Genomic DNA, 23,256 nt, shown 5'->3' on the forward strand with positions numbered 1-23,256 from the left:
GGAAAGAAAAGGGAGGAAGGATGGACGGATGGATGGGGGAAAAGAATGGGACCGAGAAATGAATCAGCAATGGAGGAAAGAAGAGAGGAAGGAAAGGAAAAGAGGATGGGAAGAAGGATGGATGGATGGAAGGGGGAAAAGAAGAACGGAGAGAGGAAGGAAGGAAGGAAGGAAGGAAGGAAGGAAGGAAGGAAGGAAGGAGAGATGGAGAAAAGAAGAGAGGAAAGGGAAAAGGAGGAAGGATAGATGATGGAAGGAGGAAAAGGAAGGAAGGAACGAGAGATGGAAAAAAGAGAGGAAAGAGAACAAAGGGAGGGAGGAGGAATGGAAGGAGGAAAAGGAAGGAAGGAACGAGAGATGGAGAAAAGAGGAAAGGAGGAAGGATAGATGGATGGAAGGAGGAAAAGGAAGGAAGGAACAAAAGATGGAGAAAAGAAAGAAAAAGGGGAGGAGGGATGGATGGATGGAAGGAAGGAAGGAACGAGAGATGGAGAAAAGAAGAAAGGAAAAAGGAAGGATAGATGGATGGGAGGAGGAAAGGGAAAGGAACGAGAGGTGGAGAAAAGAGAGGAAAGAGAACAAAGGGAGGTAGGAGGGATGGATGGATGGAAGGAAGGAAGGAACGAGAGATGGAGAAAAGAAGAGAGGAAAGGAAAAAGGAGGAAGGAGAGATGGATGGAAGGAGGAAAAGAAGAATGGAGGAAGGAAGGCGTATGACACGGCTGATAATCTAATGTTTGAAATTGAGGAGGGGGGTCCCTGTGGGGGTGCCTCCCTGTCCTTTGTCTTCCCGATTATACCGCCGGGAGTCCCTTGCTCTTGGGCGATGGGCAGATCACCAAATCTTAGCGCCCCCTGCCCATCCGGGACCCAGCCTTTGCCCCCATGGGAGGGTGGGCAGCGGAGGGGAAGGTGGGGGTCCCTTTTGCCTGCAGTCTTGCCCGGGGTGGGGAGGGGGGGCGGTGGGCTTCCCCCGGGGCTCCCTGCTCTGCCTGCTCCTGGCTGCCTGCTTGGCTTGGCATCTGCAAAGGGCCGGATTCCAGGGGGGGCTGGGGGTGGGTGGGGGGAGATCGCTTCGTCTTGCAAGGACGCTCCATTTGAACGGGAAAAGATCTTCATAGCAAAAATCCCTGGATTGATTGATTTATTTATTTTCTTTCTTTCTTTCTTTCTTTCTTTCTTTCTTTCTTTCTTTCTTTCTTTCTTTCTTTCTTTCTTTCTTTCTTTCTTTCTTTCTTCCTTTCTCCTTCCTTCCTCTTCCTCTCTCTCTCTCTCTCTTTCTTTTTCTTTCTCTTTCTTTTTTCTTTTTCTTCTCTCTTCCTTTCTCTTTCTTTCTTCTCCCTCCTATTTCTTTCTTTCTTTCTCTCTCTCTCTCTCTTTCTTATTCTTCCTTCCTTCCTTCATTTTCTTCTCCTTCCCATCTCTCTCTCTCTTTCTTTTTTCTCCCTCCTTCCTTCTCCTTCCCATTTCTTCCTTCCTTCCTTTCTTTCTTTGCTTTTTTCTTCTTTCTTCCTTTCTCTTCCTTTCTTCTCCCTCCCATTTCTTTCTTTCTTTCTTTCTTTCTTTCTTTCTTTCTTTCTTTCTTTCTTTCTTTCTTTCTTTCTTTCTTTCTTTCTTCCTTCCTTCCTTCCTTCCTTCCTTCCTTTTTCTCTTTCCTTCCTTCTTTCATTTTCTTCTTCCCATCTTTCTTTCTTTCTCTCTCCCTCCCTCCATCCTTCTTTCTTTTTCCTTCCTTCCTTCCTTCCTTCCTTCCTTCCTTCCTTCCTTCCTTCCTTCCTTCCTTCCTTCCTTCCTCTTTTCTCAATCACTTTCACTTTCTCTTTTTCTCTGTCTCTCTCTTTCTCTTCCGCCTCCTTCCTCCCCCAGGAGCAGAGGAATTCAGTGGCTCATCCTTTCCCCTACCCGTCGCCCGCCTACAGCTCCCACCCGCCCCCCCACCGCCTGCCGGCCATGGCGCCCACTCCCCGCACACCGCCAGCACACCGTGCCCCCCTCGAGCCCCACGGCTGCTCGGCCCGGCCCAACGGAAGTGACCTTAGAGACGGCCGAGTCCCCCGGGTGCGTCCAGACTCTACCACCACACCAGCAACGTCCGCCTGCGTGCCTTATGCCCCGCGCCCGACCCCAGGAGGAGCCACCAGCAGCAGCAAGACCACCTCACGGGGGCCGCTGGCCTCGGAAAGCCTTGTAAGTGGCCTGGAGGACTTAGGGGGCCCTAGGGCATGTCGGGCCCTCCTGGGCGGAGCCCTTGCAGAGGAAGAGAATGGAAGGGGGGGGTGTCACCAGGGGAGGGAGGGAGGGACGGAAGGAAAGATGCTGGAGAGAGGGAAGGAAGAAGGAAAGGATGGAGGAAGGAAGAGAGAAGGGAGGGAAGGAAGGAAAGAAGAGGGAGGAAAGAAAAGAGGGAGAAAGGAAGGAAGGAAAGATGGATGGATGGAAGAGAGGGAAGAAAGGAGAGAAGGAGTGAGGAAAGAAGAGAGAAAGGGAGGAGGGACGGAGGGAGAAGGGAAGGAAGGAAAGATGGATGGATGGATGGGGAAGGAAGGAGAGGGAGAGAAGGAGGAAGAAAGGAGAGAGAACGGAGGGAGGGAGGAAGAGAAAGGGAGGGAGGAAGGAACAGAAGGGAAGGAGGAAGGGAAGAAGGAAGGAGAGAGAAGGGAGTGAGGAAGGAAGAAAGGGAGGGAGGAAGGACGGATGGAGGGAGGGAGAAAGGAAGGAAGGAAAGAGGGATGGGTGAAAGAGGGAAGGAAGGAGAGGGAGGGAAGAAGGAAGGAAGGAGAGAGCAGAGTGAGGAAGGAAGAGAGAAAGGGAGGGAGGGAAGGAGGGAGGGAAGAAGGAAGGAGAGAAGGGAGTGAGGAAAGGGAGGAAGGACGGAGCGAGAAAGGAAGGAAGGAAAGATGGATGGAAGAGAGGGTAGGAAGGAGAGAAAGGGAGGGAGGAAGGAAGAGAGAAGGGAAGGAGGGAGGGGGAAGGAAGGAGACAGAAGGGAGGGAGGGAGGGAGGGAAGAAAAGAAAGGGAGGGATGGAGGAAGGAAAGAAGGAGGGTTTGGAGAGATTTTATTTATTTTATTCCTTCCCCCATAGGGTCCTTCCAATCATTACCAAACGCCGGCAATGGAGTCGTCCAGCCCCACATCGGAGAACGGTGGACGCAAACCGGCCCCACCCTCCCGGCCCGCCCCTTGCCTCGCCCCCCGCAACCTGCCCTGCGCGCGCATGCAGCCCCCGCCCCCCAACATCCCGGTGCCCCCCGCCAACCCCTGCCCCCCCTCCTCCCCCGGCTCCCCAGTGCCCCCCGCCCCCTCCTCCCCCCCCTCCGCTGCCCTGGCTGAACAAAGCGGGGGAGGGCAAGGCCGAAGATGAAGATCCCTTGGGGGACATCCTCTTTGGGTGCGGCGGAGAGCCCTGCGGGGCCGACCCCCCGTCCTTGGCCAATTGCGACTCGGGGTGCGCCTTCCAGGATTCGGGCCCTAGCGCTCAGCAAGGGAGCTACTCTCGCCCCCGGGAAGGGGCCGGGGACACCCCCAGGCCGGCCAGCCCCGAGCCTACGCCGGCCCCCCAATTCTGGCTATCCGAGAGCAGCCGGGAAGAAAACGGCTCTGCGGGTGCCAGGCCCCTGAATCCGAGCCCCTCGATTACCTCAGGAACATTCAGGTCCCCAGAAAGCCCCCCACCGCTGCCGGTGCCACCATCCCCACCCCCGCTGCCTCCACCCTCCCGGGCCTCCTTTCCAAAAACGCCGGACCCGCCCCCCGCGGTGGAGGCCTCCTCCGACCGCCTCTTCGGCTTCGCCAGCCCCCCGTTAGAAGACCAGTTTGAAGAACCCCCTGAGTTCTCCAAGATTTTGCCCGACGGGCTGGCCAACATCATGAAAATGCTGGACGAATCCATCCGGCGCGGGGAAGAAGAACGGGAGGAGAGCTTCCCGCCGCCGCCGCCCCCCTGCCCCTCTCCTCCCTAGCCCCCCACCCCTGGCAAGGCCCAAGCTGCCCTCAGCCTCCACCGGTTCCTTCGATTACCCCAAACCACCCGGGCAGGACCCTCCCGAGCCCCCTTGCCTCTATCGCTTCGGCAAGCGGGACACGGAAGAGCAGCGCCCCCCGGCCATAATGGCCGCGGGATCCAGCGGGGCAAAGTTCACCTCCCACAACACCCCATCTCTCCTCAAGTCTTTGGCCAGTGTGCTGGAGGGGCAGAAACACTCCTATCGGCTCAAACCGATGACTCCCCCAGGTGCTAAGATCTCCCCCCCAGCCGGTGCGAGCCAGAGCCCCCTACCCCAATTCACTACCTCAGGCCAAGCATGGGCTGGGGGCACCAGTGGTGCCACAGAGGAGCGGGCATCCACGCCCCCACCCTTGCCCGCCTCTCGGCCGGTGAAGACCGAGTCGGAAGTGTTAGAGGAGATCAGCCGCGCCTGCGAGACCCTGGTGGGACGAGCGGGGCGGGAGAAGAGCCCCCCGCCCCCTGCCAGCCCCCCACCTACCCCGGTCTCCCCTCCGCCCGCTTCTCTTCCGGCCCCTGTGCCTCCAGTGCCCCCGCCATCGACTCCTCCGCGCCCCAAGGACGAATCCCGCAAGCCACACATGGAACATCGCCGGCACCGTCGGTCCAACCGGGACGGCTCGCGGAGACACCGGGACGGTAAAGCTCGCAAGGGGAAAAACCGGCAGATCCTGGGCAGTTTGGACGTGCAGAGCGCCGAGGGCCAAGCCCGGGAGAACGGGGCCAAGCCGCCTCCGCCGCCCCCCGCCTCCTCCACCCGAACGGAGGTCTCCCGTCAAGAAGGAAGAAGGCCCGGTGGGCTCGGTTTCCACCATGGTGTGCTCGGCCGACCTGCTCAAGCTGCGCTCCTTCACAGAAGGTCCCCCCAAGGAGCTGAAGATCCGGCTGATCAAGGTAGAGAGTGGGGACAAGGAGACCTTCATCGCATCCGAAGTCGAGGAGCGACGCATCCCCCTGAGCGAGGTCACCATCAACCACTCGGCAGCGGAGGTCGTGCGGGCCAGCAAGTAAGTTTTCACCATCCCGTCCCCCTCCCCCGAGAATTTCCTCCAAGGAATTTCCAGTCGCTGAAGAGAAAATGCAGATTCGACTTAACAGCAGGGGTGTCAACTCAAGGCCCGCGGGGTGCTTAGATCTGGTCCGCCGGGCCATCCTGGAAACGGTGAAGGACCGGCTTACGGTTCTTCTGCCCTCCTGAGCTCCATTTTTGGCTGCGATGGCCTCCTGCAACCCTCTGCCAGCGAAAATGGCACTCGATAGGGTCACATGCGACCCTCCCGAGCTCTGTTTTTGCTGGCAGAGCACTCGGGCTGCCACAGGCGCCCCTGACATGAGTGACGTCAAGCTGGCCACGCCCACCCTGGCCACACCCATCTGCGCCCCGCCCCCAGGTCAAACACAACCCTGATGCGGCTCTCGATGAAATCAGGTTTGACGCCCCTGACTTACAACCCCAAATTAGGACCAGAATTTCTGTTGCTAAGCGAGACGGTCGTTAAGTAGTTCCCCCCCAATTTTATAACCTTTTTGCCATGGTTGCAAAGTAAATCATTTATTTATTATTGGGGTGAGGCGGTGGCTCAGAGGTTCAGACGCTGGGCTTGTCATCCGGAAAATGGGCGGTCAGGTTCGAGACCCGAGCTCCATGCGATGGAGTGAGCTCCCGTTCCTCGCTTCAGCTCCTGCCAACCTAGCAGTTCGAAAGCATGCCAATGCGAGCAGATCAATAGGTACCACTTTGGTGGGAAAGTAACAGCGCGGCGTGATGTCATGCTGGCCACATGACCATGGAAACATAGGTGAACACCACCCCTTTCCTACAGTCGGCAACGACTAGTGGACTAACTTACCCACCGTGATGATCCACTTAATAACCGTGGCGAGAAAAGTTGTAAAACGGGGTGAAACTCCCCGAACGAGTGTCTCCCTTAGCAGTAGAAATGTTGGGCTTGATTGATCCTGTACCGAGAATGTACATTTTATGCAGTTTTCCCGGGCTCACGTCTCCTCCTCTTCCCCACTGCTCTGTCCAGGCACGCCAAGGTGAAAGGAAAATTTAAGGAATCGTATTTGTCCCAAAGTCATTCCGTCAAGCCGCAGATCAACATGGACGAAAAGCTGCCCCGGGATAAACTCAGTCCCCCAACGCCAAGCATCTACGTGAGTGTCCGTTTTGGAGGGGGGGTGGGTAGCTGGAGAGGGAGGCTGCCAGGAAAGCTCCTTGGAGCAGGGTCTAAGTGAGGAGGGGGCTGTCCAGGGGTTTGTGTGTAAAAATCAGGGGTCTTGGGGTTGCAAACCACGATCGCTCTGGGTACGCAAACCAGGCCTGCTGGCAGAGCATTTAAGGACCGATGAAAACAACTGCAAAGTTTCTAGCCCTCATGGCTGAAGAGGTTGATTTTTTTAAAAAAGGGGGGGCAGGGGTTTCACGTTCGAGAGCCCCAAAAGGCAGAGAGGAAGGCCGTGAAATAGGGAGAGGGAGGGGGCGAAAACTGGACTTAAGACGACAGTGACTGTTGTTCACTACTCTGTGGGCTGGGGATTTGGTCCACGGTCCTTCATTCTGGGGGGGGGGAGGCTCCCCTCCCAAAAAAATGAAAGACCGTGGCTCCTCTCCCCCCCCAAAAATGAAAGAATCGTGGATTCTGGAGATTGGGGGGTACGGTAGGATGCTGGGATAAGGGATAAGATAAAAAAGAAATAGAAACTCAGATGACACCCAGAGTAAATGGAAAAGGGGGATGGGAGGGGGGAAAGGAAGGAAGGAAGGAAGGAAGGAAGGAAGGAAGGAAAGAAAGAGAAAGAAAGAAAGAAAGAAAGAAAGAAAGAAAGAAAGAAAGAAAGAAAGAAAGAGGAAGATTATAAATATAAATGTACAATTATGAAATGATAGATTGGGTAAAATGGGAAAGAAATCGAAAAGGAAGTGTATATATTATTAGAAAATTGGAGTTACTCGGATACCAAATAAGGGAAATATTGCACAACAAAGGAGAAAGAAAGGAAAGAGGAGGAGAGGGAGAGAGACGAATGGAAGAAAGGGGAAGGAAAGAAGGGACAAGAGCAGAGGAAAAAGTGAGAAAGGGGGGAAAGAGGGGAGGAGTGGGGGAGAGGAAGGGGAAGTAAGAGAGGAGAGGAGGAGGAATAAAGTAGAAGAGGAGAGGAGGGAGGGAGGGGAAAGAAAGAAAGAAGGAGAAGGTTTGTTGTGAAAAGAGAGGGTAGAAGAGCAACCCCAAATGTAATTAAAATGTCTTATTTTTATGCTTTCGTTAGAAAAAATATATGTGTATATATATGATCAATTATGGATAAGAGAATATACATTTACTGTACAATACGTGTATAAGAAATAAAAATAAAAAAACTTTTTCAAAAGAAAAAAAGAAAAAGGATGCTGGGCCATTTGGCCCGGGGGTCTCCAGTCTAACCCACGGAAGGAAGCAAAACCAGTGTTTTTCAATTTTTAACCAGTTTAAGAGGGGTGGCTGGCTGGGGAATTCTGGGAGTTGAAGTCCCCCTCCTCTTAAAGCGGCTAAAAATGGAGGAACATTGAATTAGATGCTAACTAAGAAAACTTCAGTGCAATCATCAGATTTTTGGAAGAAAAACCGACTTGGCTGCTCTCCGTTTCCTATTCTTCAGTGGATCACCTCACACGATCACCCATCTCGTCTTCACCTTTGGGTTTCATTCTCGTTGGTTCTCCCAAACAAGAATCGATTTCTTGATTCTTGGGATCAATTGGGAAAACTGGAGGCGGGGGGGAAAAATTGGGTCTTCTCCTCACCGTGATACCTAGACACGAGCCATTGAAAGAGACAAGAGATCATCGTGTTGAAAAGGGTCCCTAAGAGGTCATCCAGCCCCAACTCCCTTTAGACGGCAGGGTTCGCAGCAGCCACTCCGCTACGCTAAATGACTGTGCAGCCTCAGTTTGAAAACCGCCAGCGCAGGGGAAGAAATGCTTCTGTGTCAATCAATTCCGCTGATTGACAGCTCTTCCTGTTCACAAGTCCGTCCTTAATGTCTCCTCTATTGAGGTCTCATCTCGTTTGACCTAGTCTTACTCGCTCTCTGAAACAGTTGGGAATCAGATCTCTTACAGCAGTGTTTCTCCACTCTTACGATTGGTGGATTTCAATTCTCAGAATTCTGTGCTTACGATGCATGGACTACAACTCCCAGAATTCCATGATTGATGCATGGACTTCAACTCCCAGAATTCTGTGCTTAAGAAGTATGGATTTCAACTCCCAGAATAAGATGCATGGAGTTCAACTCCCAGGATTCCGTGCTTAAGATGCTCAACTCCCAGAAGTCTGTGCTTACGATGCATGGACTTCAGCTCCCAGAATTCCATGATCGATGCATGGACTTCAACTCCCAGAATTCCATGCTTAAGATGCGTGCACTTCAATTCCCAGAATTCCATGCTGGGTTGGGAATTCTGGGAGTTGAAGTCCCATCACCCATCTGCACCCACGTCTCTTATCTTGGAAGCTCCTTCTTCCTTTAAAGCCATGTTTCTGCTTGCACAAAATTTAGGGTGGCATTTCCTGGTCATCTCCAAAAGTCCTTAGATCCCCCTATTCTTTTTTTCTTTCTTCTTCTTCTTCTTTTTAATCCTATTTTTGTGGCTCTTTGTCTCACCTCCTTGTTTCTAGGGGTGCAGCAGCCCAGATCTGTCTTCCTGGAGCCCCGAGATTTTCTCTCTCCAGAGGGATCCACCCAGGCCATTTGTCTTCCTTCCCTTCCGCGCAGCTTCCTTCGTCTTCAGTTTGTCTCTCGGTTGCTATTCAGGGCAAGCCTCCCATCTCCTGAAAAGCAAAACAAAAGGGGTTTGTGAGACACACACACACACACACACACACACACACACACACACACACACGAGAGCTGGCTCTCCGGGTTGCTGGTTCAGGGACCTTATTTGATGACTTGGTCTCCCTCTTGGAAAAGAAAGAAAGAGAGAGGGGGTAGAGGGAGGGAGAGAGAGAGAGAGAGAAAGAAGAAAGAAAGAAAGAAAGAAAAAGAAAGAAAAAAAAAGAAAAAGAAAAAAGAAGGAAAGAGAGAAAGAGTGAGAAAGAGAGAGAAAGAAAAAGAAAGAAAGAAAGAGAAAGGGAGGGAGGAAGAGAGAGAAAGGAAGGAAGAAAGGGAAGGAGGAAGAGAAAGAGAAAGAAAAGGAAGAGAGAGAGAGGAAGGAAGAAAGAAAGGGAGGGAGGAAGAGAGGAAGAGAAAGAAAAAGAAAGGGAGAGAGAAAGGAAGAAAAGAAAAAGAAAGAAAAGGAGAAGAGAGAGGAAGGAAGAAAAAGAAGGAGGGAGGGAAGAAAGAAAGAAAGAAAAAGAAAGAAAGAAAGAAAGAAAGCTCTTTTGTGGGGCACTTTTGACAGCTTCCTTCCTCTCCTGGCAGGGCCCAGCTTTTGTGAGAATTAGTCACACACGGACACACAGTCTTCCTTGTGTGGCGTTGTGAACCCTTTATGCCTCGTCTTGGCATAGAGGGAAGAGGAGAGCCTGGGCTGGTTTGCCAGCCGGGTTAAAACCTGGCAGGATTCTTGCCAACGTCTCCCAAGACGGGCGTTAACGCTTGGAAGCAATAATCGGTTCCCCTGAACCGGTTCAAACCGTCTGAATCCCACCTCTGCCTGCAAGAAAACAGCCCAGCTCAGAAGGCCCTAAAGACCCCACCGTTCAACCGCGACATTCTCTTCTCTTGCAATTTTTTCCCTCCGTAGACAAAGCAGGTCAACCTTTGTGAATTGTGTAGTTGTGGCCCCTCCGATCAGGAACAGATTCTTGACGGGGTTGTCTTCTTGTCCTTAACTACCATTCCTGGCAGGTTCTGCCCAGCCAGCCACGATTGTCCACCAGCACAAAGAGGTTCTGATATTCTCCTGCTGAGTTTCCATCTCTCAGTTTGGGAAAGGAACCCCTCAAGATTTTCCTCCTTTCCTTTGCTTTTCCGCCATCTCCATTCATTATCATCTTCTTTTTTTCCTTCTCTTCTTCTTCTTCTTCTTTTTTAAAAAATTAATTTGGTGCCATTCCACAAGACGTCTTCCTTGTCCTCTTAGCCTGACAGCCTTCTGCGTGCTCTTTGCTCAGTCTGGCGTCCCAGAAGACCCCCGCGCAGCCTCCTAGCTCCTGAGAACAAGCAAAACGCAGCCCCAGGAGAGTAGAACTCTGACTAATGGACTTGACTGCCGTTAGTTTGGGGACTTGCGAAGGAGACGCCCATTCCCAAGAAGAGATCTTTCTCACCGCCGCTCTCTTCTTCCGGTTTATCTTGCATGTCACGGCAAACGTTCTTCAACTCCCTGTAGTTTCCTTTCCGTTTTTTCTCGGGAGCAAGACTAAAGGAATGAATGTTGCACCAGTTTTATAGGAAGAAGGAATCTCCCCCCCCCCGGTCTGGATTTATGGACCCGTTTTGAAATCACTCCATCCTCTTGCCCTCTTTCGAATTCGGAACTGCGGTGTCGTCTCTCTGTTCGGATTTTTTTTTTTTTAAAAAAAATCCTGTAACTGCCCTCTTGGGAGCCTTTCTGGACCATCTTTGGCGATGCGATGGGACTACGGCTGTCCTACGATGATGAGCCAAGCCAGAACGCGAGTCGTAATTTTAAAAAAAAAACCCAGAATTCTCATCGGCAACATGCCTGCCCTCCTTGAATTTACGTGACTTTGCGAAGTCCGACACCTGCATTTCGAGAGAGAGGACCTGGCCTGTGTTTTTTGGGAGGGGCTTTTAAAGTGGAAAACAGTTTTTGTTATCCTTGATGGTCTCTAGGGGGGCAGTCGCTGGTTGAAAAGGAAGGATCGGACACAAATTAGGGAATACAAACACGGACGGGCTCGCCAACCCCAAACTGGGGGATTTGGAGTAGAGGGGCGCCCAGTGGCCCGATACTGAAAACCTGTGGCTTGTGCTAGGCTTGCAAGGATCCAATCTGGGTCGGTCCACTGGGACCGGAGGTTCTGCCTTCCGAGCTTTCGGACTCGTGCTGGAGCTCATCCTTCTCTCTAGCAGCGTGTGCGTGCTGTTCTGTGCGTGGTATTTATGTGGTGCCTGTCGTACATGGCTTTTTAGATGTTTAGATTGGGGTGTCGACGGTTGGCTTTTAAGTCGCTGGCGGTTTGTGCTGCCAAGCTGTAGCCTTCTAGGCTAGTGGTAAATCAGCACTCCTGTTGACTGACGTTTCCCAGGTTTCAATCGTTTTCCCTGGCTGTTTTTGTCCCTGCTCGGCCAGCAATCTTAGTAGCTGCAGAATTGAATGTCCTTGTTCATCGCAACGTGAGGCTTACCAATGAGTTCGGGTCTCCTCATCTGACCTCTCGCTCTTGTTCTTGCAGTCTGGTAGTTAGCTTTCTCCCTGTCTGTCCTACATAACACATACAGCGTCGGTGCTGTTCCATGTGTGGCATTTATGTGGTGCTTGTTGTATGCGTTATGCACGACAGACGGGGAAGAAGCTAACCACCAGACTGCAAGTACACAAGCGAGTGGTCAGACGAGGAGACCCGAACTCATTGGTAGCCTCACGTTGCGATGAACAAAGACATTCAATTCCGCAGCTACTAAGATTGCTGGCCGAGCAGGGACAAAAACAGCCAGGGAAGTGATTGATACCTGGGAAACGGGCCCCTCATCAGTCAACAGGAGTGCTAGAAGGCTACGGCTTGGCAGCACAACTGCCAGCGACTTAAAAGCCAATCATTGACACCCCAAACTAAACATCTAAGGAGCCACGTACGACGGGCACCACATAAATACCATGCACAGAACAGCGTACACACTCTGCTAGAGAGAAGTTCCCTGAGAATGGGCTCCAGCACGAGTCCGAAAGCTCGGAAGAGAGAACCTCCGGGACAAAGTATATCTGCCTTCATTGGTGCGCTAGGCCTGTGCATTTTAGCAGCGTCTCTTTAGGTATGGACCCAAATTAGTCTCAGTTAGGCTTTTCCCTACCTGGTGACAGTCTAGTGCTTGGTATTCTAAATTATAGGTAGTCCTCGACTTACGACTGATCGTTTAACGATGATTCAAAGTTACAACGGCACTAAAAAATTTGGGCGTTTCACAACTGGTGTGTGTTTTGGTGTGTGTTTATGATGGTCGCTGGGGATCACGTGAACGTGGTTCGCAAGCGAGGGAAGCTCGATTCACTTAACAGCTGACCAATTTGCTTAACAGCCGCAGTTTCTTTTGCCAATATACTCGCGAGGGCAGCCGAAATTATTCTGATTTTTTTTTTTAAAGATTGGTGGGTGCTTTGTGCTTGGAGGGGTGGGGGTGAGGGAGGCAGACTGGCCTGGGGTCCTTTGACGGTCTCCTCCTTTTTCTTCAGTTGGAAAGCAAACGGGATGCATTTTCCCCCGTCTTGCTGCAATTCTGCACCGATCCCAAGAACCCCATCACCGTCATCCGCGGTCTGGCCGGATCTCTTCGACTCAGTGAGTATGATGATTATGGGTTCGTGGCACAATCAGCCAGATGTTCAGACTGGATTTCGTGTTTTTGCCCGGTTGTGGCCTGTCGGCCTCCGGCCCCTCCAGCAGCCAAATCAGAGAAGGAGGAGGAGGAAGAGGCGAGGGAGTCAGGATCAGCATCAAGGCAACCTGAGAGGTCCGAGGAGGACGAGGGAGTGGAGCTGTCAGAGAGAGAGCGAGACAGAGGCAGAGCCTGGGCTGTCCGTCAGCCCTCAGATGGAGAGTCAAAGCCCCCAGGTCTGGAGGTGGCTGATGAGGAAGAGGAGAAACAGCTGGGTCTAGTGCCTGACGTGGGGTTGCGCAGAAAGCAAAGGAGAGGAGAGCAGTGGAAATCTATGAGCCGGTCCTCGGGACGGAAGAGCCACTGCTGCTAAGGAAACCCCACTCTAGCTCTGGGGACAAAAGGCAGGGGATGGAGATGAATAGATGTGGCAGACAACTATTCTTCTCCCGGCCAGACGGACTTTTTAGCCTGCGTTGAGAGAGAAACTTTTTGCCGGTGTTGCTGGCGCTTCTAATAAAGGAATCTTTGAGTTAACTTCAGAGGGTTTGTCGTGTTTGAGAGCCGGATCAGAACATGTCCTTGCCAAGGAGCCGGGATAGGCAGACGTGGATGCTTGAGGGTGTGTTACAAATCTCATCGCAGGATGTCAGCCGTTCCGAGTGAAGCTGCCTTTTGCAATTGACTGACGGCGAATTTGTCAATGCCTGTAATGTTCCAGTGGCGCTCTGGATGTTTTGGGATTGCACCCAAGGCGTCTGTGATCATTGGAGATACCTTTGCTTCCTTTTGCCACACTCGTTCTGTTTCCAGGTCTTTGTATTTTGTTATCTTGTCCGGTTCTTTCTTTTATTTTGCTGTCTCCAGATCCTGCCTCGTCCCCAGACTTTTTTTTGTTTTTCTTATCGACAGTTGTTAAGCGTGGGTTGTTATGGGGCAGTTGCCTGTTTATTTGAATTCTGAAGTCCCAGAGCAATTTAGGTTCTTCATTTTCTGTGGCTTTCTCTAGTTTCTCTAATTCTTGCTTGCAGGCAAAATTCTTGTAGACCTTCCAGTGTACTATTGTTGCTACTTTGTCATGCCGTTGCTTGTGGTCAGTCTTCTTGCAGCAGCTAACCAGGTGATCCCCTGTTTCTTCAGCTACTTTGCAGAGACGGAAGCTGAAGAAAGAGTAGACCATCTGGTTAGCATTTGTTCTGAACCTGGTTCCCAAACCCGACAAACCCTCTGTAGTTAAATAAATGTTCCCTTTCTTAGAAACGCCAGCAGCCCCAGCAAAAAGTCTCTCTCTCTCTCACCGCAGGCTAACAAGTCTGTCTGGCAGGGAAGATGAAGAGTTGTCTGCCACACCTATTCATCTCCGCCCCCTGCCTTTTATCCCGAGCTAGGGTGGGGCTTCCCTAGCAGCAGTGGCTCTTCCATCCCAAGGACCGGCCCATAGATTTCCACTGTTCTCCTCTCCTCTGCCTTCTGCGCATCCACATATAAAGCAGCGGTGTCAAACTCGATTTCATTGAGGGCCGCATCAGGGTTGTGTTTGACCTCGGGGGGGGGGGGGGCTGGAGTGGGTGTGGCCAGGGTGGGCGTGGCCAGCTTGACGTCACTCATGTCAGGGCGCCTGTGGTAGCCCAAGCACTCTGACCGCAAAAACAGAGCTCGGGAGGGTCAGAGGCAGTGTGGAACAGTCCTTCACTGTTTCCAGGGCAGCCCCGAGGGCCAAATCTGGATCTGGCCCCCAGGCCTTGAGTTTTGACACACCTGGTCTAAAGCAAAGAAGATCAGATCTTTGGAGTGCACAATAATTTTCTCCAGGTTTGGAGAATGGCCGAGGATCTTTGTAGTTCTTTAAGGAAGTCGATCCGGGTGGAGAGGACACCAATTTGATTGTAGAAGTTTGCCTTTCCAAATGGAAATTTGTGGAATGAGGTTGATTCTCAGGAGAACTGAAGCACAATTTGGAGGGGGGGTGTATAATGAGGCTGTCCAGGGCCCCCTTACTTTACTGCTTCCGCTCGCCCTCAGATCTGGGACTGTTCAGTACGAAGACGCTGGTGGAGGCGAGCGGCGAGCACGCCGTGGAAGTCCGCACACAGGTGCAGCAGCCGTCGGACGAGAACTGGGACCTCTCGGGCACCAAGCAGGTCTGGCCGTGCGAGAGCAGCCGGTCGCACACCACCATCGCCAAGTACGCCCAGTACCAAGCGGCTTCGTTCCAGGAGTCGCTTCAGGTGAGATTGACAAGCTTGGTCCTTCCGTCCCGTCCTTAGCGTGGACCGGACCGGGCGGATTCCGGGCCCCGTAAGGATCGCACACCGAAGGCCGTCGCTTAACTCTTGGCAGGAAGGTCTCCATTCTGACTTCTCTCTCTGTTGAGGCAGGAGGACAAAGAGACTGACGATGAGGAAGCCGAGGAGCCGGACAGTACCACAGAGACGCCGCCCAGGTAGAGTATTCCTGCCTCTGCCTGCTCGTCGGGTGACTTTTGTTTTGATCGATAGAGGAGAATAATTTTAGCTCAGAGATGAAATGAGGCATTCTTAGTGCAGAAGTTTCATGACCCAACTATGTAGCATCATCAGTGCTTCTTTTGATCGATTACAGCTAGTCCTTGACTTACGACCGTTCATTTAGCGACCATTCAAAGTTACAACAGCACCGGGAAAAAAAAGCAGACTTTAACGACCATTTTTCACGCGCCCGTGGCACCATCCCCCACGGTCACGTAATCCAAACGACGATTTGGCAACCGACTCTTATTTATGACGGTCGCGGTATCCTGGGTTCTCCTGCAGCGACCTTCCGGCACGCCGAGCCAGTGAGGAAGCCCAATTCACTTTAACGCCCGTACTGAACTCACTTAAGAACTGCGGTGATTCACTTTGCCGCCGTGGCAAAGAAGCTCGTTAAAACGGGGGGAAGAATTCACTTAACGACGGTTTCACGGAAATGTTAGGCTCTATTGTGGTCGTAAGTCGAGGACTACCCGTATTCTTTGAGCGTGGGAGGTTTTGCTGAGAAACGGCGCATAATGACGAGGGAGGGAGGTCAGGCTTTGCTGGCTTGTGAATCGCGGACCCAGAGAAGCACAGGATACTTGGGGGGAGGGGGGGGAGCAGAATTGGGAAATTAATGCGTTCTCCATCTGGGAGGAGACGGGGAGGAAACGGGTCATCACAGCTTCCCGTCCTCAATTTTTCCTTTCCGTTGTTCTTCTCGCAGCAACCCCGACCAGAAGCCCCACCAAATAATCAAGTTTGGGACCAACATCGACCTCTCGGACGCCAAGCGGTGAGGATCGCGAGAAGGGGGGAAAATCCCCCGTGGACCCCTTTCTCCCCACCCCTCTCTTCCTGTCCCCCTCCCCGCCTCGATTTTCCATTTCCTGCTGTGGGTTTTGCAAAGCAGCAGCGGAGAATTGGGGGCCTAGATCTGCTTGTTTGGGCTGCCCCCTTCAGGTTCAGACCTGTCACTGCAGGTAAAACGGTTTGGTTTCCTAGAGCGGGCTTCGTCCCACATCTTTGCGGCCCCCTGGTGGCCACTCATGGAACTGGGGATCAGCCATCCTTCCAATCCTATGGGCAAAGCACTGTTCTTGTGGCTCTCTGTTGCCCCCTGGTGGCGATGCATGAGAATTCCAGAAAGAAAGTGTTCCGGGGGTAGGCGGCCTCCTGGTGGCCAGAATCCGTCAGTGCAGTTTAAAAGACTTAAAAAGGCAGAAATGGGCAATTATGGCCCCTTTAAGATCTGTTGGATTTCAACTCCCATAATTCCTGGCTAGCAGGGGCAGTGATGTTCTCGGAATTCGAAGCCCCCGTGTTCAGTAGTACAAATAGTCCTCGACTTATGACGAGTCACTTAGTGGACTGTCCAAAGTCACAACCCACCTGGAAAAAGGAGCTTACAGCCTGGATGTGAACTTCCAACGGTCGCAGGACCGACCCTTGGCAACACAGTGACAATTACAGACAATTTTCAGCAAAACCACACAATAGCGAACAATGGGTTCATTTAACAACCGTCCCGTTCGCTTAACAACTGTGGGGGTTTCCCCTTAGAATCACCACGCTGGCTTAACAACGGCTGCAAACAGCGTGGTAAAATTACAGATAATGTACAGATAATTCTCAACTTTCAATAATTTGTTTAGTGACCGTTCAAAGTTATAACGGCACTGAAAAAAGTGACTTAGGATAGTTGTTCACACTTACGACCGTTGCAACATCCCCGTGGTCACGTTATCAAAACTCAGACGTTTGGAAAGGGACTGGTTCGCTTAACGACCAACTTAACTGCTGCGATTCGCTTAACAACTGTGGCAAGGAAGGCGGAAAAATGGGGCAAGACTCACTCAACAAACGTCTCACGAAGCTACCGAAATTTTATTGCGGGCGTAAGTCGAGGACTACCTGTACTACTGTTGGTGCAAGGTTCCCTTAACAGTCGTAACATCAAGGACCAACCCTAGAGGATTTCTATACCGAAGGGAGGTCACACTAGTTGATCTCCCAGCCCCTTCTGAGCGTGGGTGACCGGTTTGGTTTCTCCGACAGATGGAAACCGCAACTCCAGGAATTGCTGAAGCTGCCCGCCTTTATGCGAGTCACGTCGACGGGGAACATGTTGAGCCACGTGGGCCACACCATTCTGGGTATGAATACGGTGCAACTCTACATGAAGGTCCCTGGCAGCCGTACCCCAGGTGAGAACCGCCTGGTCTGAGCATGAATGGATTGGGCCCTCTCTCCCGCTAGGACAGGAGTCGGCAACCCGTGGCTCCTGAGCCGCATGTGGCTCTTTCATCCCTCTGCTGCAGTTCCCTGTTGCTGGTCGGCCCCACAATTGATAGGACTTTCGGTTAGGATAGGAAAATGATAACTGCGCTAGGAGGGGACACTATGGTGGGGGAACCGGATTTCCGGTCAGCTCCGGAATTGATTGGGGAGCTTCCGGTTAGGACCTTTGTGGCTCTTTGAGTGTTTAAGCTTGCCGACCCCTGCACTAGGAGAACAAAACAGAACATAGAGGTGGAACCTCCAGATCTCACAACACTCTACCTTTGAATCCCAGCTGTGGAGGGAGGCAGAGAAAGGCTCTTAGGTCCTGCTTAGAGGCTCCCCGATTGGCCCCTGAGGGAACAGAGGTGGATGGACAGGAGGGATGCTGGGTGGATCTGAGCCGAAACTGGGCATCATTGCTTGTGGCTAAGAACCTAGAAGAAGGATCTCCAAATTTGGCCTCTTTTAAGACTTGTGGACTCCAACTCCCAGAATTCCTCAGCCCGGCTGAGGAATTTTGGGAGTTGAAGTCCACAAGTCTTAAAAGCAGCCACGTTTGGAGACCCCTGGAACTTCTGGATCCCCTGTTATGGGCGCCACTAGTTCTTCAACCGGGGTCTTCCAAGGATCTCTGCTGCTTCGAAGAGTCTTGACTTGGGATGGAGGCCAGTTGACCTGGGCTGAGCTGCTAACTTCTTCGTCTGTGGACCTCCTCTGTAGGTCACCAGGAGAACAACAACTTCTGCTCCGTGAACATCAACATCGGGCCCGGGGACTGCGAATGGTTTGCTGTCCACGAACATTACTGGCAGAACATCAGTGCCTTCTGTGACAGGTAGGACTTCTTCAGGAAACTGGGTGGGATCTCCTCAGTCTTGGGGCAAGGGAGAACTTGGCCAGAGAGGAGAAACAGGGTGGTAGAGGGAATCTTCTGAGGACAGTTGAAGGAGCAGCAAGTGGAGAGGAACCATCTCAGTGGCGGTCCCGAGCACGCTTGACGGTTTTGACCCAAGTGAGGTTCAAGATGTTCTTGTGGCCTTCAGGACTCTCGTTTCTTCTGCCAGACGGCCTCAACCTGGGTTTTCTTGTAGGCATGGTGTAGATTATCTCACCGGCTCCTGGTGGCCCATCTTAGAAGACCTCTACCAGTCCAACATCCCCGTTTACCGCTTCATCCAGCGTCCTGGAGACCTGGTGTGGATCAACGCTGGGACGGTGCACTGGGTCCAGGCCACTGGATGGTGCAACAACATCGCTTGGAACGTCGGTCCCCTGACAGGTAGGAGGGAGGGACGGGCCGGAGAAGGAGGATGTTGTCCTACCTGTAGCGGGACTTTGAAGGAGAAGGTTGACCTGCTAGCTTTTTGGGATAGGAGCTTTGGCCATACTGGCCTTTGAAGCTGACCATTTCCCACCTTCCAAGTGTTCCTGAGTCATTAAAACCCACGAGTAGTCCCAAAAACCTCTTTTATTGCAACAGCTGTGAATTACGTTCATTCACAGCTGAGTCCCAATTAGTTGCAAAAAGTCCTTCGGGATAATCACCAACCTTTATCTCCCTTGACACGCTGCCAAAGACCTACTTTGCAAAGCCACACGGAGTCCAGAATCAAACAGAGATGCTGACTGGGAACAGAATTAACAACGTTGCTTTCCTGCAAAGGGCTCACGTACCTTTGCTCCTCTTTTAAGCCTTATGGGAGGGGCCAATCATCTCCAGGCCTTACTCCTGAGTCGTCCCTTTTGTTTTAACTGTTCTTGCCTTCTGGCAGCTGTGCGCATGCGCGCAGAAGGAACAGGCTCCTCCTGTTCCTCTGCCTCTCTGATGTCTGACTCTGGAGGCTCCGGAGTCCGCGCATCACTCCCAGATGGCCCTGGCCCCATCTCTGCCTCCGACGCAGAGCCCTCGTCCGAGCCTTCCCCAGACTCCAGGACTGGCCCTTGTTCCTCCCCAACCACCTCACTATCCGACTCCGCTGCCAGCTCCACAAGCTGCTGGCGGACCACAACACCAAGCCAGAACAGTGCCTGGTAGATCTCGTGGGGTTTTAGAAGGTCAAAGTGCTCCTCAGTGCTGGATCCATTTTAGTAGAACATCTTTGGCAGATGATCGTCCAAGCGTCTGGTTGGAACGTGATGACCTTCAACGAAGGAGAACTCGACACATTGTGAGATAGTTTGTCCCGCGGATCGATAGATCGTACATTCAGGAAGTTCCTCTTGAGAGAACTCCATTTCTTGTACTTTCAACCCAACGGAGATGACCCTACACTCCGGCCCAACAGGGAGTAGAGGTCCATTCCTCCTTGCTTGTGACCAACCTTTTAGAGCAATGTCTTTGAACCTCAGCCACTTTAATTTAAATTTAATTTATCGGACTCATTCTTAAAACGGTGGCACTCAAAACTGGACGTGACCCTGTTCTGACCCGGCTCTCAAACACGGCAAACCCTCTGAAGTTAACTCAAAGATTCCTTTATTAGAAGCGCCAGCAACACCGACTTTCACAGTCCACTCGCATCCAGACGTTTGACCTGGCCCCAATTCCAGAGGTCTTGAATTTGCTGTGGATTATGGAACTGGCGAACCTGAATTTGTTCCCCGCAGCTTACCAGTACCAGCTGGCGCTCGAACGCTACGAATGGAACGAGGTGAAGAACGTCAAGTCCATCGTGCCCATGATCCACGTCTCCTGGAACGTCGCGCGGACGGTCAAGATCAGCGACTCGGACTTGTACAAGATGATCAAGTGAGTTGGTTTTTTTTTTTTTTAACTCTTCCGAGGTCCCACGTGAGCCAAGCTGGCCTTCCCCGCCCTAGTACGGGACGTCCTTGTACTTAGGACCACAATGGAGCCCGAAATTTCTGTCGCTAAGCGAAGCAGTTGAGCGAATTTTGCGATGATTGTAAATGCAAGGACCGGTCCTAAAATACCTGTTTTCAATGCCGTCGTGCCTTCCAACGAATGGTCGTAACTCGAGGGTGGCCTGTACGGGAGCCCAGGAGCACCCCGGCGGTGCCTGTGTGTGTGTGTGTTGTGTGTGTGTGTGTGTGTGTGTCCCTGGGCTCACCTCTTCTCCTCTCTTTAGGTACTGCCTGATGCAGTCCATCAAGCACTGTCAGGTCCAGCGGGAAAGTCTCGTCCGATCGGGCAAGAAGATCGCGTACCAAGGAAGGGTGAAGGACGAGCCGGCCTACTACTGCAACGAATGCGATGTAAGAGCCCACCTCGGGAGTGGTCCTTGTGTGTCTCTGCCGCCCGTAGCGGCTGCAGATTTGACGCGGTGTAAGCTTCCCGCCATCTCTCTTGAGTCAGTGGGGAAGACTGTTGGCTGTGGGTTTCCGTCAACTCTAGAGGGTTGAAGGTCCTCCTTCTTCTTCTCTTCCTCTCTTCTCAATTGCTTCCTTTCTGCAGCTGATGCTGGGTCACAGGTGGGCTGGTCTTTAACTGGTGTCTCTTCATCATCATCTACAATCTAGTTGGGTCCAAGAATGAGCCTTGGTCTCCTCCTCCCTTTATACCCCTATCTGGTCTTCCCGGATTCCAACTTTAAGAGATCCTAGTTCCAGCAGTCCTTCAATGCATAATTGGTAGGATGTGGGGACAAGTTCTCCATCTACAATCCAGTTGGGCCCAAGGTCCTCCTCCCTTTAAACAAACCCTACCTGGCCTCCACGGATCCAACCTTAAGAGATCCTAGTTCCAGTAGGTCCTTCAACGCTTGGTTGGTAGGATGTGGAGAGACAAGTTCTCCTGTGGTGGCCTCTGAGATGGATCCATAGGTCCATTGTCATCTTTGTCATCATCTCATTTCCCACCCCACCCCCCAAAGGGTCCCAGCGAAGGCTTCTGACCGCGGGGGTGGCGTGGGCTTGGTGAGGTCTCTCTGTCTTTTAAATTACCTGTATACCTCCTGTCCCATCTCCAGTAAGGGATTTTTAAAATCCCCCTCCCCACACCTCCTGACAGTGGTGGAGACGTGCAACCGTAATGAGGTGAAGAGGTCAAAAACAGTGAGTATGATGCGCGTGGTTTTGTAAGAGGAGAAGATAAGGAAGAAGGAAGGTGAAGGAAGAACGTGGAACTGAGAAGAAGACAAAATGTTAGTCAGGATTGTAGTGGCCACGAAAGGAAGTTAGGTCAACACCGGTATGGAACTGGAAGGATTCCTGAAGAGACGAGAAGCTTCCTCGGCGGGGAAGAAGGATTAGAAAGTCTTCGATGTGTGTGTGTGGAGCCCACCTCAACGCAACTAAAGGAGTAAGAGAAATCTGACCAGCAACTTCAGTTGAAGAGCCTTGAAAATTAGAGAGAAGGAGAGCAACCATCTTAGAAGGTTTAGGAGGTCTACAGAATTGAGGAAGCGCCATGGATGAACATGAAGGCTTGATGTCATAACTGAAGGACATCTCGGTTGACCAGGAATGACTCAAGCAATGATACGGGAGCTTCCCCGCTCGTTGATCGGATGTCTCTTGGACAGAATCTCTGCTGTACGTGGGCATACATGGGTTCTGCACCTGAGGTCACTGGAATTCTTGGGACCCCATCTTGTTCTGCTCGCTCTTACTAAAGAGAAAATTATTCTTGAAAAGAAGAAGTCTCCATTTTTGCCATCTGCTGAAGCAGATGTGGGGAACGGTCTCTTTAGGACTTGTGGACTTCAACTCCCAGAATTCCGGAGCCAACATGGGGAACGGTGGCCCCTTTATGACGTGGACTCCAACTCCCAGAATTCCCGAGCCAACATGGAGAATGGTGGCCCCTTTAGGACTTGTGGACTTCAACTCCCAGAATTCCCGAGCCAACATGGGGAACGGTGGCCCCTTTCGGACTTGTGGACTTCAACTCCCAGAATTCCCGAGCCAACAGGGGGAACGGTGGCCCCTTTAGGACTTATGGACTCCAATTCCCAGAATTCCCGAGCCAACACGGGGAACGGTGGCCCCTTTACGACTTGTGGACTTCAACTCCCAGAATTCCCGAGCCAACATGGGGAACGGTGGCCCCTTTAGAACTTGTGGACTTCAACTCCCAGAATTCCCGAGCCAACAGGGGGAACGGTGGCCCCTTTAGGACTTATGGACTCCAATTCCCAGAATTCCCGAGCCAACAGGGGGAACGGTGGCCCCTTTACGACTTGTGGACTTCAACTCCCAGAATTCCCGAGCCAACATGGGGAACGGTGGCCCCTTTACGACTTGTGGACTTCAACTCCCAGAATTCCCGAGCCAGGGAATTTTAAGAAAGTATAGCTCAGAAGAATGTCTAGTGGATATGAACAATTCTGACTTCCTCTCCTTGGAGAAGGTTGTAGAGGAAGAGGTGGAACCATGTTTATACAAGGTTTATCGTTACCTTGGATTTGGACTCGGCCCCGGGAGAGAAACGGCATGTTGATTTCATGGACCATCGATGGTGAGACCTGGATGGAGAAACCAGGCCGTACCTGTTCTCGTAACATCTCTTGATGTTGGCTACCGTACCCGCCCACCACAGCAAGATTGGGAACTGGGAACCACTATTTAACTAGGTTTCTACTCCTAGCTAAGTTTGGAAGGACAATTTGGATCATCAGATGACCCTTTTTGGAGGGCTCAGTCTCGGGACTCTTCCCTGTCCTGTTCGGCACATCCCTGAAACTACGGGGAGAGGTTATTGATCGAAAATAAAGATACCGTATTTTTCGGACTATAAGACGCACCTAAATTTAGAAGAGGAAAACAACAACAAAAAGTTTTGGGCCTCCGCGCATCCCATTTTCAGCCTGTTTTTTGACCCTTTTCCAGCCTTTTTCCAGCCGGTTTTCAGGGCTTTTTCCAGCCTGTTTTCAAGGCTTTTTTCAGCCCGTTTTCGAGGCTTTTTTTGCCCCGTTTTTGAGGCTTTTTTCGCCCCGTTTTTCCATCTTTTTTCAACCTGTTTTTCCGGCTTTGTTCGGCCCATTGTTGAGGCTTTTTTCAGCCCATTGTTGAGGCTTTTTTCGGC

At 51.9% G+C, this 23,256-nt stretch overlaps 1 protein-coding gene across 1 annotated transcript in view; it reads left to right on the top strand.

The window, feature by feature from the left end:
• KDM6B (lysine demethylase 6B) overlaps positions 1 to 23,256 on the top strand; it is a 39,309-nt gene that overhangs the window by 11,286 nt on the left and 4,767 nt on the right. The window contains 14 exon segments of the mRNA XM_070954529.1: positions 1,867 to 2,187; positions 3,085 to 3,962; positions 3,964 to 4,702; positions 4,704 to 5,012; positions 6,039 to 6,165; positions 12,353 to 12,458; positions 14,518 to 14,723; positions 14,874 to 14,938; positions 15,715 to 15,783; positions 17,046 to 17,194; positions 17,991 to 18,105; positions 18,362 to 18,549; positions 19,878 to 20,019; positions 20,360 to 20,486. Of these exon segments, the coding sequence (XP_070810630.1) occupies positions 1,867 to 2,187; positions 3,085 to 3,962; positions 3,964 to 4,702; positions 4,704 to 5,012; positions 6,039 to 6,165; positions 12,353 to 12,458; positions 14,518 to 14,723; positions 14,874 to 14,938; positions 15,715 to 15,783; positions 17,046 to 17,194; positions 17,991 to 18,105; positions 18,362 to 18,549; positions 19,878 to 20,019; positions 20,360 to 20,486 (3,541 nt within the window).

The sequence above is a fragment of the Pituophis catenifer genome, unplaced genomic scaffold (assembly GCF_029215685.1).
Source record: "Pituophis catenifer annectens isolate HBS135680 unplaced genomic scaffold, rPitCat1.0.hap2 SCAF_15, whole genome shotgun sequence".
Classification (NCBI taxonomy): Eukaryota; Metazoa; Chordata; class Lepidosauria; order Squamata; family Colubridae; genus Pituophis; species Pituophis catenifer.